The 21,548-nt window shown below is 27.6% G+C and overlaps 1 protein-coding gene across 1 annotated transcript; it reads left to right on the top strand.

Annotated features, from left to right (window-relative positions):
* The first annotated feature begins 5,783 nt into the window (after positions 1-5,783).
* On the top strand, positions 5,784-17,919 carry LOC136087933 (large ribosomal subunit protein uL22m-like). The gene is made up of 6 exons (XM_065811561.1): positions 5,784-5,927; positions 6,483-6,618; positions 7,028-7,093; positions 7,186-7,263; positions 7,382-7,451; positions 17,537-17,919. Exons 1-6 carry the CDS (start codon positions 5,890-5,892, stop codon positions 17,758-17,760), a joined length of 612 nt encoding a protein of 203 aa, XP_065667633.1. The 5' UTR covers positions 5,784-5,889; the 3' UTR covers positions 17,761-17,919.
* The last annotated feature ends 3,629 nt before the right edge of the window (positions 17,920-21,548 follow it).

Genomic DNA, 21,548 nt, shown 5'->3' with positions numbered 1-21,548 from the left:
CTGATTTCCAAGTTCAATTTTACGTTTAAAAAGTCCACGGTTGTATTTGCTAAATTTTCCCTGGTGTGATTATCGATGTGAATGAAGTTGACAAATCTTTCAATAGGCTCATTAGAAATTTGATCAATGTACCTCAAGATCACACATAATTGATCTTTGTGACTCGCATCAGGTGTTGAATCTACTGGTAATCCATAATACTTAGATTTTAAAACATCGTCGCTGATTGATTGCAAAACTTTTCTTGCCATCAATACAGTTAATTCATTACATGTATTCTTTGAGAGGTAGTTTAATTTTCCAGAACCACTGTCACCATGATTTTTTATGTGTTTGGCCAATAAAGGATCAAACTGAGCAATTAAGCAGACCAATAAAATTCTCGTTGCTCTCAGACCCAAATTTTTCTTTTGAACCTCTAAAATCTAAGTTTCTTTCAATCAATGTGCAAATTACAGCTATAACTCTTCTTACAACCTCTCTCCAGTAGTTTTTTTTCTTTGCGAATTTCGTTAAGAAGTTGATCATTTAAAAAAACCTTGTTATTTTTTCTGTGAAAGTATGCTTATGAAGCTTTTCTGTGGTCTGATGAGTGTTCATTCTCCTGAATTGATGCCCCTGAATTTTTCCAATCTTCATATCCTGTTGAAGCTAAAGCACATTTTGAGGGTTCAAAAAGCTTGCAGACAAAACAGAATACACATACGCTGGGGAATTATGAGTCATTCTCTATTAAACGTTTCACCATTTACTTTTTTCCCCATCAACAAGCTTTTTGAACAATATCGATCGCGATCTTGATACATCATTTTCGAGGATTTAAAGTCATAATCTGTATTTTGACATTTTAACGGACCGTTCTCTATCCAAAATTGTATATCCTCAGCTGAAAGAATTTCCCAAAGTCCTGGATCTTTTCCTATTCAATGGCAAATCGATAGGGAAACATACTCTCTCCTTAATGAGTTCCGATTGCTTGTTTAAAGTTTGAGTTTCATTAATTGAGTCCTCTACAAAATCCAATATTTTACCTCTTTACTTATGCCACAGTTTGCAAGATTAGCTGAAGTTGGTGAATTACCATGACATTCTGCTTTTAATAAAAAACTATCAAGTTTTTGATGTTTCCTTATGTTTTTTTCTATATTTTTTTGCAGCTCCATTTTCATAGCTTCTTCCAATATCTGTTAAAAAGTTCTGAAAATGAACACATTTAATTAATTTAATTGCTATTGTTTACGAGCACTGATTTTACTAATAGAAAACACTCCACTATTTTTTATTATTAAAATTAAGTAAAATAGCCTACATAAATAAGCAAAAGTTTGTTAAAAATAAACAGGAAAACAAACATTAAAAATTTATGATTACTTTTTTCCCAGCGCACTTACTTTACTTAAAAGCGTCCAAAATATCGCTTAAGTTAATGCTATTTAAAATTTAAAACAATTACTTTTTTCAATTACTAAGATATTTTACTTAAAAGCGTGCAAATTTTTTCTTAAAATAAACGCATTCATTTTATTTTAAATATTTTAAAACATTATGCACAAATAATAAAAAAACGAATTTATTATTTACCGTTTTTAATATCAATCTGGAAAATTAATCAGGCTGTTTTGCAAACAAATATTGTAAACCTTAATTAATTAGAAAAACAGCCCTAATTATAGTTTTTTTCTTGGTTTGATAAGTTGAACCAAGTAATTCTAGAGTTGATTATTCGTTAAAGTTATTATTTATACTAATAAACAAAATGTTGCAAAATGCTTTTTGTTTAATTTTCGTCTTAAAATATTTTATTTTTTTTTAATCATAAAAATATTTAGAAAAATAAAAAAGTAAAATTTTTTACACAATTACTTTTTAATGAAAATGCACTTCCCAAAAATTAAAATTTAATTTTGTTGCAATTCGATTTTGGGGCCCCTTTTTTTGCGGGGCCCCTAGGCCATGGCGTATTTGGTTACTGGCAATATGTTTAATGATAATAGTGAAATTGAAGTGGATAATATTAGGCTCAAAGAAGTTATTGATGTAAATATTAATAGGCAACTTGAAAATAGTTGTATTTAAGTAAAAGAGATAGGTCAAGGCAAGATGAAATTAATCGTTGTGGAAATGTTAGAAATAAAAATTCTGGCAAGTAAGTTTTCTACTCAGCCAGCAGAAAGCTTACTTGCCAGAGTCAAGCAGTGTTAATGTCAAGCAGTGTTAATGTCAAGCAGTGTTAATGTCTGCTAATTTGATTTTACTCTAGACAATGTAGAACAAAGCAAAGTATGAATTTTACTATTTATAGTAACAATTAATAACAGTTTTGAATTTAAATGATTTTGAATTTTTTACAATTTCAAACATAATTATGTTCTTTTTATTTTTAGTTGCCTTTGTCATCACTTGATTAGTTTGCTTACTGTTGAAACATGGTTTTAATTTTGTAAATTTAATATGATATGAAATTTACTCTATTAATCATTAGTCAACAGTTAGAGAGAAGCTGGAGCTTAATTAAGAAATGCTGGAAATTAAAACAAAGGTAAAAATAATTTTGTTTACTCGTAACATAATAAAACCAGTTACTACTATAGCGTGTTTTTTTACTTTTTTTAAGCTGCTTTGCAAACACTTTCTTTCTCTCCCTCTCTCTCTTTTAGATGAGAGGGAGAATTAATAAAACTTTTTTAATTACTCGGGAGACAGTATTGTGTGCTTACAAATATTTTATGCTATGCGCTATTGTTGCTGTGTTTTGTGTTGATAGACCTAGGCTGTCATAGCTATTTTTTATTCTTTATATTTTCTGTTATATTATTATCCTAATTCTACTAACAATAAAATGCAAATAATACTTTTTTAATTAAAAATTGTAATTTTTTATTAATTTTTTTTTTAGGTTTTTGCAGGCTTTACTTGACTTCTATTTTCTGGTACTTGTGTTGTGACAGATTTTAAAAAGAACTTAACTGATGTTAGTGAGGTCTTTATGTCGTTAACTATAAGCAATGATATTGCTGATAGGGAGTCAAAGTTAATATATTATTTATAGATAAATTTGTATTTAATTTTTTAAACAATATATCAAGTTATTAATGTGTTTTTGTAATTGATGATTTAATTACTCATAACCCCTATTAAGGGTTGCTTACTGCTAGTTTTTTTTATTATTGCTACTGTTGTAAATTTCTTCTGTTATTATTATAGTTGTACTTGTTATTGTTATTACTACTGTTGTTATTACAATGATTATTACTGTATTATTACACAGGTCAACAAAAAAATATTTTTTTCTGGTGCCGAGCAAACAATTTGTTTTTTGTATAGCATTTCTCATTTTGATTTCAAATATGCAACTCATTTTTCACCATCACGTCAAGTTGTCATCACCATCACGTCATCACCTCAAGTTGTAAAAATAGTTGTATACATAACATTTGCACTTTCAATTAAAGTGCAAAAGCGAATTTAAATAATCGCGAAAAAAAATTATATATTTGGGCCAGTAATGGTACCAACTGTTAGCCAACTGTTTTATTACTGTTGGGCCGTTAATGTACCATTAACGGCCCAACTATTAGCCAACAGTTTATAAAACAGTTGGCTAAGTGTTGGTAAAAGCGTTACGTTTTTTTCACGGTAACAACTAAATAGCCAACAGTTGGCCCAACTGTAGCTAATAGTTGGTTATTAGGATCGGGCCAACTATTTACCAACTGTTCAATGTTTACTGGGTTGTTTCCAAGTCTTTATATTTCCATAAGTGTCTTTTTCAAAAGTAAAACTAATGTGTTATGGAAAAAATCTTCCTTTTCATACTAAATTCAAAAAATTTCATTTTTACATCATACTCAATTTATTAATAAGTATATTTGTATAAGAAGCTTAATTATTTCTATGTAAGAAGCTTGAAGATTAAAAACTGCATATTTCTAAATATAATGCCGATAAATTGGTTACCGGGAATGAGTTAAAGAAAAAAAAAATGCGAAGAGATAGTTAAACTAAAACTATACTAAAGTTATAAGTCATTGTTAGTTACAACGTAAGTAAATTTAACCTTAATTTAGCTCCTATCAAATTGACTGCATCTATGACAATTGTATTCCGATAAAATGTTCTGACTTCAAAACACATTTGTCGTTTTTGAAAAACACTACTCTTTGTCACGAGGGAAGTTTTTTTTTTTTTAACAATTTAAACAAAAACTTATATTGATTTTAGTCAACTTTGTTAAATTTCAACAGTTAATTAAATTTACATAAAGAGATTTTGTACTTTAAACTTTGAATGCAATTTTCTCAATTTAAAAACAGTGTCGTATGCGACACTTGTATTCCGGGTTGACGAAATGTTAATGAACTCAATAAAAACTTATTTTTCACCATTTTTTAGATTATTTTATTATATCAAAACAAATCAAATAGGCGGGACACTTAAATTTAAGTTTTTTACTTGTAGAACTTGTTCCAACATTTTTTGTTTTTAAAGCATAAATGTTAAATAAAATGTTTTAATAAACGTGCTTTTGTCATTATATACGTTTTAGAAGTTTGTTAAAATATTTATTGTCAATTGATTTATTATTCGATAAGTATAACATGTTTGAAAAAGCTCAACAACTTTAGTGTTTCTGTAATATAAAAGTAATTTAGTAATACAATATTAATAATATAATTAAAATCATATAAAATTATTACAGGAAATCTAATGTGACTATTGTTAAAGCAATAATAACATAAAATTTTAAACAGTTTAAAGTAAAAAAATGTACAAAGTAGTTTAAAATGTTTTTGATATATTAAAGATTTTATTAAATTGATGGTTCTTAAAAAACAATAACAATGAAAAGATTAGATCTTATCTCAAATATACGTGAAAAAGGAGAAGATAAATTAAGATTTTAGAATTAAAAAGTATAAGCCAAAAACAATTGAGGAAAAATTATCTGTAAACTTAAGAAAGAAAAAGATTCAGGTACTCCTCCGAGAAAGGTTAAGTCTCTATGTTGACATCCCTAAAGCTGGGTTCGGTAATACCGAATGCATATGATGGCAATACTGCCAGAAGGGCTTTTAAAAATAATGAATTTTTTTGAAATTACTAAATTTCTAGACTTGAGCACACGGCAAAAATATCATTGTTAAACACTATGATAAATCAGATGTACTACCTTTTAGTAAGATCCAAAAGTATCAAACATCTCTTTTAGATAGAAAAGAGTTATCGAAAAAAATAGTTACCAAATAAAGTTATTGATTATTTGTAATATAAATGATAAAGTAAATGTAATTAATTACAGTTTTTTTCTATATGTATCAACATCCTATAAAAACCATTTTTATAAAAATCTCAAGTAGAGTATCAAGAGTAATGTATCAAGATAATGTTTTTGTCTTAAAGATTGTAAAAAATTATAAAAAATTATGTAGTATGCGTATAGTCAACTTTAACGCGCATATTAACGCGCAAGCGTGCAATGTGCGTGTCGAAGTTGCACGTAAAATAAATGTTTTTACAGTACAATATCTAATAATTCGAATTTCCTTAATTCGAAAACCTCCATAATTCGATTGAATGCAAAGACACCGTGAAACGCGTTTAAGAAAAATCAAATTTCTATAATTCGAAAATCTGTCTAATTCAAACTTTTATTTTTCCCCATAAAATTCGGATTAGAGCAATTGTATTAACAAATTTAAAATGTTTGACCCAAAAAATATTATATTACCATACAACATGTTTTTTACCAATTATATCTTAATTTTTAACTTATATTTAGTTTTTACCGTTTTTTGATTGATCCTGAATCAGCAGCGTACATTCGCGGCGCTCACTAAACAAAGGTGTCTACGCTAGGTATAATTCCTGCAGTTCCTTTCGATCCTAAATATGAGTTTTTTATCTAATGCTTATTTGCAATTTTTAAAGTAAGTTTTTGATATTGTGCAACCATTATAGCTATATAGTTTAATTTTTATTTCAATTAGAAATATATCTGTTTTACTTTTGACAAATGTATTTTGTAGTAATGTGGTAGTTGCAATATAGGATCAGTATTAAAATCAACTAATACAATACTTGTCTAAGCAACTGAGATTACCTGTATTCTCAAAAAACTTGCTCTTATGTGAATCAAAGTAAATTAGTTCATTGCCAATTTATCCAATAAACCAATACAACCAAAAATGCCAAGCAATTGCAAATTTATATTGAATTAAAATCGGATATTATTTTATATATATAACATTCATTAGTAGTATAAAAATCCTTTAGGCTAAAAAGTCAGAACCTTTGTTATTTTTACATTTTTATTTAATAATATGTTTGCTTAATAAAGGCTAAACAAAAAACTTTTAAAAAACCTTGATTTTTATATTATAAATGTTAGCAATAAACTAATTTCTTGAATTATGGTTCACAGACATAGCTTTTAAAAGCTAGCTATATTTATTTGTAAATTGCTAATTAATTTGTTTCTTTAGATGTGACATATCAAAATCACTCAAAATAATCCAATCATGTGCTTCAAATAGTTATTTTTCTGTAACCAGGGTGAAACTTGGAAGATCACCAGAAGAGAAAAAAAAAGATGAAGGAATTCCTGAACCTCCACCTGTTGTAAGTATCAATCAATATAGACTTTTTAAATTTGTTTTTTTTTGGGGGAATTTTTTTCAAAAGCAGCAAATATGTTGTTATTATCTAGTTTTTTAAAGTTCAAAATTTTGTTACTTAGGCAGTTATTAGAGAGGGTGGAGGTGTCTGCTCATAAATACCAATTTTTTACACTTAGGTGGGCTTTTAAAATAATTAAAAAGTCTATTTTTAGATAGTTTTAAATAATAAAGTTGTAAAATACTTCCTCAAATAACAAATTGGTGCTTTGCAGTTCAGAAAAAATTATAATAAATTCAAATATAGTTTTTTACTCTAGTGTGTTTTTTCTTATATTCAATAATAATATATTAGGAGTACTAAAACTAATAATATAAATGTAATTTATCCTTTTTTATTTTTTATTTCTTAGGAAATATGCCATTGTAGGAGAGATATAAGAATCGCACCAAAGAAAATGCTTCTCTCTGCTAATCTTGTAAGATTTTTAACTAAAATCTGTTTTATTTTATATCAGAAATATTTAACAATGTTAATGTCTCAAGAACAATTATCTTCCTAAATTTTCAGGTTGCAAGATTACCAATTAATGAAGCGATTGCACAAGCACAATTTTCTATAAAAGGTGCTTCTGAAGTTGTAAAAGAGGTTTTTAATTTATGTTTCTAGTTTAATTTATTTTTTTGTGGTTTTTATACACCTAATGATTTGCATTTAAATATAGTTATTATTATTGTTTTTTTAATCTAATTTTAATTGAACTCAGGTTTTAAAAGAAGCTCAAGAAATTGCTGTCAAAAAATATGGTGTTGAGGATCCTTCTTACTTATATGTTGGTAAGATTTTTTCTTTTACTTTTAGTTTTGGTTATAAAGACTAACTTTGACACTGGAAAGTAACTTTGTCACTGGATTTACTGTGAAATAAAACTAGGGTAAAAAATTAAACTTACTGCGTGCAGAATGCTCAAACTATCTTAGTTCTGGTAACTTAGCAGACCATTTTTACTGCAAAATTTTGTCAAAACAAATTCTTTTCAAACTCTATGCTTGTTCTTTTAATGAGTATTAATAATTACTTCTAATTATTATCATCACCACTTTTAAATAACAACAATAATTTTTAATAATTAAGAACTCAGGGGACTAACTTTAGAGTATATAATTGTCTGATGAAATGTCTTGATATAAAAAGCATGAGTTATTTAATTGCTGATTTTGTCTGGTTGCTTTATATTATAAATAATTATATTTGCTTAATGTCTTGCAGAATGTTTTGTTTTTATAAAAAAATTTTATAAAAATTTTATAAAAGTTTTATAAAAATTTTATAAAAATTTTTTGTCCTAAAAACAATCAGACAGGTTATGACCCAATAAGAATCCCTATTGCACAATGATTTTTTCAATTAAAATTAGACATTACTATCAAACAATTGTTTCATGATGTTGCTATTACCACAACAAAATGTCAACCTATTTTTGTTGCATCTAGTTGGGGTGAGGGAAATGGGGAAGTTGTTACTTTTTTATTAAGACTGAGTCAGTACTGCAATAAAAACTATTATATCAAATAATTATTTGTGGTTATAGTATTTTATAAAGTTGTGTCAAATATTATTTTGATTTTTCCAGATTTTTTTAAAAGAAAGACTAACACTAACTTTTTTTTTTTTGACTTAATCTTGAGCATCTTGGGTGTACAATGGCTTTTAGAAGTTCCTGAAGAACTTCCTAGATGAACAACTGCATACTGCAATAAAATTATTTGAAAAGTTAACATAGTTTGCTTTTTTTTTTCATTACTTACAACCAGGATTATCTTTTTCTAGAATTCCCGATATTTTTTTCAATTTGTAGTTTTTCCAAATATCCAAAACGTTTACCATACAAGTTTAGGTATATATTTTTATAATATATTTCTTTTTTAAGCATTTTCACTCAGCACTCATACAAAATTAAGAAAAGTTTGAAAAAAAAGTTAGAAACGAGTCATCTAAAACAAATTTCAAAGGAAAATAATGAAAAATATATTCCTGATTTTTTCCAGATATTTTATCCAAACAATTTTCTGGATTTTTAAAATATGGCCTCGATGATCTATGTTAAAAAGATCCAACCAAGGGCCTCAGTAGCAAAAGAACTAAAATCTCTACAAACTTGAGTCAAAATAATTCTGTAGCTCTAAAGTTTTTTCAATTAAGAACTGCTTGGATATATTGAAATACATTTTAATACATAATACAATGTTAACTTGATTATTGTTTTTGTTGTGACTTTGTATTAGTTATCATAGAACATATAACATTCTAATTAATGTAAAAAATTTAATAAATCATCTCCCAACTGTTTGCAAGAAAATAAAATATATATAACTGATCCAACTCTAATCTCTGAATCATTTAACACTTTTTTTTACAAATGTTGCTCATAAATTCAAATCCAAAATTCATTTGTCTTACATTAACTATCAAAAGTATCTTAAACACCTATTTAATACCTCATTTATATGATTTTCAATTTAGTTTTTTAACAAAGCATTCTACTTGCCATGCATTAATAAGTATAACCGAAAAAATTAGGAAAGCTCTTTGATACTGGTCATTTCATTTGTGGTGTTTTTATCGATTTACAAAAAGCTTTCGATACCGTTGACCATTAAATCATTATGGAATTTGCGGTTTTGTAAATGACTGGTTTCAATCTTATCTTTCAGATCGGTACAATTTGTAAGTATTAATGGTTTCAATTCTAATAATAAATCAGTTTTGTGTGGTGTTCCTTAAGGTTCTGTTCTAGGTCCTCTTTTATTTTTAATCTATGTTAACGACCTAATCAACTCTGTTCACTTCTCTTCAGTTCATCTGTTTGCTGATGATACAAATCTTTTGCACATCAACAAATCGTATCATTCTTTATGTAAAAATGTTAATTCAGATCTAAAAGGTATAGTTCACTGGTTAAATGCTAACCTAATACATCTCAACACAGAAAAAACTGAACTATTTTTTTTTTCATTTCCGAGAAAAAACCATTTCTTTAAAAATTTTGAAATCAAAATTAATAATAAATGGCTATATCCTTCAAGAGTTATTAAATATTTTGGTGTATTAATTGATTGCAATCTTTCATGGAACTTTCATATTAATGAACTAAGCAAGAAAATTTCAAGCTAACGATATGCTTTCGATAATTCGTCATTATGTCGATAAAGTTACACTAAAGAATATTTACTATGCATTATTCTCATCTCATCTTTGATATTGTTGTCAAGTTTGGAGTCAAGTTGGAAACTATCGCATTAACAAGTTGCTATCGTCTCAGCGTTAATCCATTATAAAAATAAACTTTCAACCAATTAAATCAGATAGATCGAAGTCCTTCAAAAAACTTTTTATTCCAACATTTCCAGCGCCAGTAAAGTATGCCAATCTTTTTTTGTTTTTGACTCCTTAAACCATCTCCTATCACAAACTATAAACTTGTTCACAGAAAGTAGACTATTACATTCCTACTCTACTAGAAATATTCACAATGCAAAACTAAATGTACCATCTTTTAAAACCCAGAAGTATGGTAAAAATTCTATTGTTTGTCAGTGTGTGTGTGAATGGAACAGGAGCCTTGCATGCATTTTGAATGAGTCCAAAAAACTATATCCTAAAATAACTTAACTCCATCTTAAACAATATCAGTTTAAAAAAATTCTGAAAAACTTTTTATTCTAACTTTTAGACATATTATCCTAACGATTAAAATATTCTTTTAATTTTCTTTTTGTCGTTACTACAATTATCATCAGTACTTTTTGTTTATTTTTTTTATTTTTTTATTATTAAAACCTGCAAATTATGATTTCTACATGTTTGTTTTAATGTATATTTTATGTGCTTTAATCTATGTGTTTATGGTCCATATGTTTCAATGTATGTCTTTGCTTATTATTACTTATATTATGTTTAAAAATTAGTGTCACTCCTTTGATCAGGTTTCTGTATGAGTGACACCATCCTAATAAATCTTTAAATTATTATTATAAATAATTTTATGCTCATAACTACCATTATAATATTAGTTATTATTATTATTTTTTTCATTGTAATTATTGTAAACATACTTATTATTACTTTTACAATAATTTGTTGTTGTTGTTGTTGTTGTTGTTGTTGTTGTTGTTGTTGTTGTTGTAGAATATTCAATTAAAATTAGTTTTTTACTATTTCAGAATATAATCTCCAGTTATAATAGTTGTCACAGTAAGATTGATTGGTTGGTTGGTTAAGATTGATTGGTTAGGTTGGTTAAGATTGATTGGTTAAGGCTGATTTGTTGGTTGGTTAAGGTTGATTGATTAAACATTAAAATTTGTTGCAAAGCAAAAATAAAATCATTGTAATTTTATTTTGCTTTTGGTAATACTTTTGGTAATTATAGTTTTGTTTCGGTGCAATTAAAAAATCATACTTTTTAAAATCTATAAATCTTAGAATATTTAAAAAACAATTCCAGGATTTTGGATTTTCAAAGTATTGTTATAAAATACCTAGTCTGGTCAGTTAAAGAGCTATTGATCTATTATATTATTGATCTATTATATTATTGATATGATTATATAATGATCTATACATATTATTAGCTTGATTTTAGAATCCAGTCTACCAACTAATGCACACTGTTTGTAAAGCCGCATTAGGAAGAATATTTACAAGAAGAATGTTGATTTATCCTAGGTTTTTCTAAAAGCCTGATGCTAATTGTTCTGTTTTTGGTTGTGGTACTTCTAGTATATAATTGTTCCATTTTTAGTTGGGTACTTCTAGTATATAATTGTGGTACAAAAAAGTGTTTTACTTTTTAAGTTGCATCTTCCAATGATGATTTCAAGAAGGAATGGAAAAGAGAGGTTTTACATATAACTATAGATAAAGTAATTGATAAAAACCTAAAGTTCAAGACTTAAAAAAAATTATCTTATTTGCATTAAATCTTTGAGTTAAAAGCTTTTTATTGCTCTGTTCTTTTTCATATTTATTTATTCTTTAACCGCTAGCATCAGCTTCTATATACCAGAAAAGATTCTTTCTTCTATATTAAATGAATTCTTCTATATTAGTAGTTAAAACATATAATGAAGGATATTAAATCATATAAATATTATAAAGAGTTAATTAAATGTGTTAGCTTGCTGAAACCTAACATGTAAAGGTTAGTAACATTTTTTTAAAACTGAGTAAGATTAAAGCAGTGTTCACACTAACTACAAAGTCTTTAGTAAAAAGAGCTCTTCTAAAACTGCAGTTCTAGAAATCAGTGCTATTTCAGTTTTGAAAATAAATTGCTAAAAGAAAACAAATGAAATACTACAAGAAGTAAATCCTATTTTCTTATCAATAATGACCTACACAAAGGCTCGGTTTCAATCATATTAAAAACTGATAGGACAATTACTCCATTTACAAAGCTATTTTGGGATGAGCATCAAAAGGAACTAAAATTCTTTAAACCTTTATCATGTAATGATTATGTGCTGTTTTTATCATGTAATGATTATGTGCTGTTTTTAAGGTTTTGTTGTAAAGTTCTTTACAGCTGGTATTTTAATTAGTTTCAATTTAAAAACTTCTGGATTTTTAATTTTACCAAGTTAAAGGTTTAAGAGGCTACAAAAACTATATCCGACCAAAAAGAAAATTTAATTATGAATATCAATTGTCAATGAATATAGATGAAAGGTTTCACTAATCATGTACTGTTTGTCATTCTTATTTTATAAAATCAGAAAAATTATAAAAGAAAAATTTGGTTTGTGATAAATATTCTGGTGATCTTAATATATATTTGTTGACAATAGTTGCTCTACTTTTACTTCAGCGACTCTTATTAAGGCTGGTGAAATTTCAAAACAAGATGGCCATTGGCTATAGAAACCATGGACTTCTCATGATATTTTTATTTGGTTAATTTTTATTTTATAAAGGTTCATGGAACTCCTAAATTTCCATTAAAATTTATAAAACATTCATGGAACTTTTTAAAATGATCTTTATTTTTTTTTTACTAGTAATATTTTCAAAAATTTTGTAAAGAAAATTATTAGTATGTCTAGTCTAAGACCTGTTTTAAAAAAGATATTGCTGTGTAAGTTAGTAGATCTGATCTGCAAAACAGGTTAACATCATAATAGGCATCTGATTGTAAAAAAATTGCTTCTTAAAATAAAAAATCTTATATTGATTATTTTTTCGGGGCTTTGGGATCTCTTTATTGTTGACATTTTTAAATAAAGATAAGTACATTCTTAAATGGCGACAAGAACATTTATTGTTATGTTATTGTTTTTACATTTAGTTTAGGAATTTTAATAAAGAAATATGCCATTGAAAAAGTGTTTGAGGTTATGAGTTTAAACCTTGAGATGCAGCTGAGTATACACCATTTATTGTTAAATGATGTATGAATAATGGTCATACACCAGTTATTGTTAAATATTATTTTGTATGGTCATCTTACATGTCCACACCTATATACAAAATACATACATATACATACAAAATACATACATATACATACAAAATACATACATATACATACAAAATACATACATATACATACAAAATACATACATATACATACAAAATGCATAAATAGAAGTACTTATACATACAAAATGCATACATATAAGTGCATATACATACAAAACACATACATAGAAGTACATAATGCATACATAGATATACAGTAGCGTGCAAAAGTAACCGAGCAGGAGCATAACTTGAGATAACTTTTGAATGAAAAGTCCAATTTTTTTCAAATTTTCACTGAAATGTCAAAAAATTGATTACAAATCTATAAACAAATGAATTTTTACTAAATTTAAGCAATCTAATCTTAAAAGTTCATTTAATTAAATTATGTGCGTGCAAAAGTATCCAGACAGAAATAAAAAAACTTGAATTAGATTTTTTTTTTTAACTTTTTTAAAATTGAAAATGCTTTATTTTAAAGTAAATTGCTTTAGTACTTCGTCGGGAAGTCTTTAGCATTGATTACTGCTTGAGAGTGACAAGACATTAAGTCCCCCAGCTTCATAATCACAATAATTTTGATTTTTCCCCATTCTTGTTTCAGAGTATTCAATAAATCACATTTACTTGTTGGTTTTTGACCTGAAATTTATCGATCAATGAGCTTACATAGACATTCAATAGAACTCAGGTCAGGACTTTGCTAAAGCTATTTGATTAATCGAATTTCTTTGGTTTTAAAAAAGTTTTTCACAAGGGTTAAAGTGTGCTTTGGGTCATTGTTCTGCTGAAATATCCATCCTCGAGGCCTGAAAAATGCTCCATGCAAAATGCTGTCTTGGTAAATGCTGAAATTAAAGAACTTTATAATGTAAAATGTAGTGTTGACACAATCAAACGTCTTTTGAGGTCTGCAAATCTATTTGGAAGACGTCCTACAAAGAAACTTTTTATTTATAAAAAGAATTGAAAAGCATGCTAAAGGTTTGCTAATGAACAATTGAATTGGGCAAGAAAACAGTGAGTGAAAGTACTTTTTAGTAATGAATTTAAGTTTATGTTATTTGGATCTGATAATATTAGATAAGTCCGTTGACACAAAGGCCATAAAAACGATCCTAAATACCAGCTACCAACAGTAAAGCACAGAGGTCGAAATGTTATGAACTGGGCTAACTTGAATAGAGATTGTATTAGTCCTATCCATTTGATTGATGGCAAAATAGACAAAAATATGTACTTTATACATATTTTTGTATACTTAAGAATGTTATGCTACCATATGTTAAAGACAAAATGCCTCAAGGAAGGATGTTTTGAAAACCAAAGAAATTCGATTAATCGAATAGCCTTAGCAAAGTCCTGACCTTAGTTCTATTGAATGTCTATGTAAGCTCATTGATCAATAAATTTCAGGTTGAAAATCAATAAGTAAATGTGATTTATTGAATACTCTGAAACAAGAATGGGGAAAAATCAAAATTATTGTGATTATGAAGCTGGTGGACTCAATGCCTTGTCACTCTCAAGCAGGACTCAATGCTAAGGGTTTCCCAACAAAGTACTAAAGCAATTTACTTTGAAATAAAGCATTTTCAATTTTAAAAATGTTTAAAAAAAATCTAATTCAAGTTTTTTTTTTCTGTCCGGATACTTTTGCATGCGCATAATATAATTAAATAAACTTTTAAGATTAGATTGCTTAGATTAAGTAAAAATTCATTTGTTTTTTGATTTGTAATCAATTTTTTGACATTTCAGTGAAAATTGGAAAGAAATTGGACTTTTCATTAAAAGGTTATCTCAAGTTATGCTCTTGTCCGGTTACTTTTGCATGCTACTGTACATATGCATACAAAGTATATACATAGACATACATATGTCATTTTTAGATACCAACTCCTCAGTTACTGGACTATTGTTTATCAAAATATTATTTTTTTTCTGCTTTTGTTCTGCAGTTTTGTTAGAAATGCTTTCTACTATCTCTGAAGCCATGTTTCAAAACCTCATATTTGAAAAGCCGTGTTAAATAAAAGTAAAATAAATTTTATTTTAAGTAAAATAAATTTTATTTTAAGAATACGCTTTGAAAAACACTAATAAGCACATGTCAAGCGCATTAAGAGTGACTAAAATTTTTAGCAAAAATCAAAGTTGTGAGATTTTTAAGCTTTTATGGTAAGAAAAATGTGTATAAATATATTTAAGTTATTATTTAGTAACCTATAAATTAATAATGTATTGAGTCCAAGATGTAGATTTTACAAGTCTAGTTTTGTTTTAAGTAACATGGGAATGGAAGCATTAATCAATAATGGGTTAGGTAAGAATTTGGTAAGAATTATCTGAGCAGAAAAGCAGAAGTTACTAAATCTATTATTTTTGATAAACAGCCGATAACAATAAAAAAATCTAGTTCATTTTGCAAACTCAGAAGCACCTTCTGAGTTTGCAAAATCTATTGAATCGCACATTGTTCCCGCCTGCACTTATCATCCAGAAATACTGTTGACTTTAAAAGTTGCTGTATCACATTGTTCACCTAAATCGTGTACTGGTTTGAGTGAGTTGTTTAAAGTTATTTACAAATAGCAAAACTTAAAGTTTTTTCATCGAGTAAAACAAATTATGAAATTATTTTTTTTTGGTGTTAAAACATCCAGATTTTGTGCAGTACATCAGGCTATCATTTTTAATATTATTTCTTTAAAAGTTATTATATTAAAAATCTTCACGAGAAATTAATTTTAAAGTTTTTAAAATTATTCGGAAAACTAAATCTTAAACTTTTTAGCAGTTTTTTGTTTTAAAAACTTTTACTTTGACTTTAAAAATGTGCAAATGTATAATAGGGTGGAGTTATTTTCTTACTTAATTGGAAATTCAATTTTAGTAACCCGGGAGTAAGTTTAACAGGGTAAAATATGAGCTCATAAAAAATTTCAGCTATCCAAAATAAAAAATGGCAAGTTAAATCGACTTTGAAAAAACGCAAAAAAACGCGATTTTTCTTAATTTTTACGAAATGTTTTTATACATATTTTTTGTAATATACAAATTTAAACATTTTTATATTTTATATTTATTTTTATATGTTACCAAAACATCTGGATCGGATGTTAAAACTTCAGATATGTGACCACAATCAATCAATGAGTTATGAGCGTAAGGCATTATAACATTATCTATATGCTCTACTTGAACTAACCTTTCTGGAGTAAATGTATCAGATTTAATCAGCTTTTCCTATTAATACCTTAGGACCAATCTTATTTCTCTGGTCACGAATGTATGCCCTGTCTTTAGAAGGGATCTTAAATATGATTTTTGAAAATAATCAACTACTTCAATTTGATTGAAGTGAAATCAAAGTATGATAAAAAATTCTTAGTACAATAGTTGCAGATTAAAACAACAAATATTCCAATATATACAATAATATATAAAAAATTCAATCAAATACCTTTCTAGTTTTACTAAGACACAAGATGTGCTCTACTTGGCAATTAATGACGCTACACTTGACATCTCTGTCATTAGATAAAGCGGTTACTAATTCACAAGTATATGATGAAATATAAAATTTTACCTAAAATCAAATCTTGATAGTCCTTATTCTTAGATTTATAACTTCCTCGATTTATAGATTTTACTCTTTTAAAAAGATTTCTTAATTTTCTTAAGATTGAATTTCTCTGAAGAAGAGGAAGAAGTACTAAGAGAATTGTCTATCACTTTTAGTAGATTCTGTCTTGAAATATTTTGGTTATTGTTTTCAGTGAAATAAAAAAACTGAATTACTTGACGAAATGTTGGAAAATCAGCTCAAGGCAATTCTGATGGGACACCTTTGTATTTCAGACTATTTTCCAAACGGGATTTTCTGGATTTGCTCTTATGCATTTTTTCTATGAATTATTTTGCTATTTCTAAATTATAATTTAATTGTCTAAAATCAACAATACAACGCGCAATGCACCATGCCCAGGCGGTTTTCCTCGAAAATAGATTGTCTTATTAAATGTACATTTTTGTAAACCAGCCATTTTCCAGGCATTATTTTATATCAGCAAGTATATGTTATACATTTTATTTTTATCTTTTACTTTACAGGGTTACTATAGTTCTGATTCCAAAATCACTTCGCCCTAACGTATAACATAAACGACCGTGAGTGAAGTAGGCTGTTTATCGATCTTCGTATTTAATTCTTTTTACTATTGTATTCTCGGTGTAGAAAAAACGAAACTGGAGATAATGGGGTTTTTTTTTATCTCAATTTTTAAAGTTTTTAATTAATTGAGTAGCAGACATTTATTTCGCTTTATGTTTTATGCGGTAATACAGTAAATTTGAAGCGTCTTATAATAACTTTAAACATTTAATTTAACTTTAGATCAATCATTTATTGGGCGTGGTCAGCACCTAAAGCGTATTAATTATCGAGGACAAGGAAGAATGGACATAATGAGACGACACTATTGCCATTACTTTGTCATTCTAAAAGAGGGTACTCCTCCTGGAAAAAATATAAGTAGAACCAGATCAAGATATTTGACACCTTTAGAAAAAAAATTGCGGTATCCCAAGACAATTAAAAATTCACTAGCTTGGTGGTAAAAAATTTTTCGGTAAAATGTCATTTATAGCAAAAAATTGTTGTTGTTTTTCAGTGACTAATTTCATTTTTTTATTATTATGATTTGTACTGATAAAAAGTATTTAAGGGACTTCAGTATTAAATGTTTATTACGTCTAGATTATAAATTTATTTAGAAATTTTAAATTATAATTTACTCCTATTTAATTCACACACAAACACGCACAATAAATTATAATTCACAAACGCGCGCGCGCAATATTCAGGGATTTGTGGAAGCCGAATACTGGTTTTAAAAAATAGCATTTTATGTTTGTACTTTATGAAATTTTAAATTAATAATTTTCTTTACTTAATAAGATTAGCAGCAGCAAATGTTTTAAAAAAAATGAACTTTATCATCCTAACATATTAGGACAAAGTGAATTTTTTTTTTTTGAATTATCGTAAAGCAGCAGTTTTTGTGCATATTTTTCTATGTCGTTACTTAAATACTAAAAGCTAGGGAGGGTCCAATTTTTAAACTTCTGTTTTTAAACAAGAGTACACTGCATTTAGCAGTGTACTCGTACACAAATTACCCATGCCTGGAACTGGTGACAGTTAGTTTTAATGAAATCGGCGGTCATGGCATCCCAGGCTTTGTGGATGGATACCTTCAGGTAGTTGGTGCTGCTGTGGCAATGTTCACAGACCTTGGACTGCATATATTTCCATATGGAGTAGTCCAATCAGTTGAGGTCTGGAGAACTGAGCGGCCATAAGTTTGCAAACTGAACATCCGAGATATTTTTACCCATCCAGTATCGTGTCTTTTTTGCCAAATAATATAATGCACCATCATGTTGAAAGACTACTTTTTCATCAGAAGTGTAGTTTAAAGCAGTTCAAGACTTCACATTGCCATTTAAAATGCCTATGTACTCTTCTGTGTTGATTTTAACACCAAAACCTATAAATACTAGTGTCATTTTTTTTACTAACTGATAACGAAAACCCATTATTAAGGCCGAATGTTTTGTCGATATTTAAACCTGATGTCATTCAAGACTTTTTCTGGTGCCTTGTCTAAAATCTATGAGTCATTTATAGTATTTAAGTATCGTATTTTATACTCCGTATCTTCTCAGATTTTTCAAAATTTCTGGTCTTCAGGCTTTTAGTATGGAGGTGTCTTAATATATTGGCGCTGCACAGGGGCTTAACATCGTTGTTTCTTCGTAACGGCTAGTAGTGTATTTACATCAAATACCTGGGTTATCTTTCTCATTGACCTGACTAAAATCTCTTAAAACCTGGATGATGTTTTTAGCTCTTTGGTTTTTTTTCAGTATACTTGCATTGTACTGTTTCAAACTTCAAAAACCAGTTTATCGATCGTAAACAATTGATTTGGCGGCTCCTAACTCAAAAAAACTTCACGTACAGATCGGTTATTGCGAAATTCGGGGAAGTTGATTTATTAATTTTTACAAATTTTTGTTCGTTTTGATGATTGAAGCATAGATGTCTAATTTTAATTATATTATTTGAGTCAGATGTCTATAAAAAGTTAAAAAAAAAAAAATCTAATCATTTAACATAAAAATTGCAAGTCTAAAAATTTTGTTACATGATTGGATGATTTTCTTTTCAGTTCCGTTCCGCGGAAAGTTTTCTGTAAGTGGAAATTTACCTTTATGAAGTTATAGTGGAAAATCTTGTATAAAAAAATCTCCAACTGTCATAGTCTACATTTTCAGACACTTTATATTAAGAGGTTTTGTTAAAAAATGTTTTATTTAATGCAACAGTAATGCTTAGAATTTAAAATATTCCAATTTTTTAACAGACTAACTAAGAATATTTTTATGTTATCATTTGTGTAAAATTTGACTTGAGTAATAACTTAAGAAAAAAAAAATACTCTTAGTGTTTATTAATTCTATCGTTGTTAGTATTGCACAAACCCGAAACCATGCTCAAAATCTAAGAATACAATATTTTGTTTGAATTTTTTCTGCGAGGTTCGGGAATTTAAATGCGATATTGGTAGAGCGCTCGTTTCGTAAACGAGAAGCTTAATCAAGTTCACGTTCTTTTTAATACCGCCCCAATCACGTTCCTTTTGATACCGCGCTCTATTTGTTTCTCCGTGCAGCGGCCTTGTTTGTCAAGGTTCGTACTTTAGAACATTAGGTGTTGTAATCACTATAACAAAAATAAGAAGCCTTCTCCACTAGGGAAGGTGAGAAACAAAATAATAATAAATTCGGACGAGAAAAAATAGATTAAATAATGCCAAAGACATATTAATAAAACAGTTTTAATGACAATTTTTTGCATTACTAGTAGATATTACATTCAAATAGCTTCTTTACTTACGCTGCCGGCAAATAATTTAGAAATTATTTACCGGCAATTACTGCTTACCTATACGAAACGAGCTCACGTCAAAGTGCCGCCATGAAAACCAATTTCTTATTAAAAACTTTAATATCAACTTTAATTTAAAAAAGTAAAACAAGTAAAAACATTTAGAAGCTTTTTCAAATCCTGGAATTAAATATTGGTTTCTTGCACTGTCCTATTAAAAGTTGACAGAAAACATAATGTATATTGAAGCTAAGGAAGTAGTGCTGGAACTCAAATAAGTAAATGATTATGTAGAGCGAGCTGTAGCTTTCATTGAAGGATTTAATAAAAGTGACGAAGGGCGAGGAAGAAAAGCAGTTTTTATCACTAACAGTGCAAATTTTTAATCCTTTTTACCCGACACTAATAAATTTACTTTGAATCAACTGAAAAATCTAAAATAAAAATTTTAATAAGAGAAAAATCAATAGGCAAAATTATATTCAAATAAAAAAATTTTAATTGTATTAAAACCTTATTTTTCTCTTTATCTCTTAAGTTTATTTTTAATTATTATTTATTTAAGGTTTTAATTCATCATTCTTTCATTTCTGTTTTTGCATGATCTTTCTATTTTTGTATCATTCATGTGCGCCTAATGCTGGATTAATATATGTATATATAAATGTATAAATATATATAAATGTATAAATATATATAAATTTTTGGGAGTACCTTTTGATGAAAATTTGTCATGAAACCATATTGGTCTTCTTGAAACAAAGGTGTCCTCTGTAATAGGTGTTTTGTATAAGTCAAGACCTTTTCTCGATAGTAAATAACGTAATATGCTTTACTTTAGTCTTGTACATAGTCAGCTTTTGTAGCAAATATTGTATGGGCCAGCACCCATAAAACCAAATTGCTAAAATTGCAAAGTCTGCAAAACCATGCATGCAAAGCAATTAATTATTTAAATAGGTTAGTAAACCCGGCCCCAGAGATGAAAAGCATGATGGTTCTAGATATTGAGAAACTTAAGACATTACATATATTAATTTTTATGTATAAGTATAAAAACAATCTTCTTCCAAGCGTTTTTTCAGATAACTTCCTGATATCATTTTCTAAAAAGTAAAATCTGCGTTCAAGTACCAGGAACGACTATCAACTAGGAAAAATTAAACCACAGCAGTCAAGTTTTCTAATTACAAACCGTGGTCCATCAATATGGAATCGTTTCCAAAATAAAAATATTAAAGACCTAAAAAGCATTTCATCGTTTAAACAACAAACTAAAATGCATCTCCTTCATTCCTGACATATATATTATAGTTTACAGTATTTGTTTTCAGAGCTTTTTGTATTTTTTCTTTTTTCTTTTTTTCTTCTTCTTATGTGTTTTAATTTTTTTTTTTTGTTTTCAATTTTTTACACAAAAAAAAAAAAAAAAAAAAAAAAAAAATGAGTTTTG

The sequence above is a fragment of the Hydra vulgaris genome, chromosome 12 (genome assembly GCF_038396675.1).
Source record: "Hydra vulgaris chromosome 12, alternate assembly HydraT2T_AEP".
In the NCBI taxonomy this organism is placed as follows: Eukaryota; Metazoa; Cnidaria; class Hydrozoa; order Anthoathecata; family Hydridae; genus Hydra; species Hydra vulgaris.
Note: the sequence above shows the minus strand (reverse complement) of the source record. Positions and strands in the feature narration are given on the sequence as shown.

Excerpts from the sequence above, each read along its gene's own strand:
- LOC136087933 (XM_065811561.1), top strand. The coding sequence starts at position 5,890 with ATGAGTTTTTTATCTAATGCTTATTTGCAATTTTTAAA. Across the intron at positions 7,094-7,185 it reads TGCTTCTCTCTGCTAATCTT|GTTGCAAGATTACCAATTAA; the intron begins GTAAGATTTTTA and ends CTAAATTTTCAG. Across the intron at positions 7,452-17,536 it reads TCCTTCTTACTTATATGTTG|ATCAATCATTTATTGGGCGT; the intron begins GTAAGATTTTTT and ends ATTTAACTTTAG.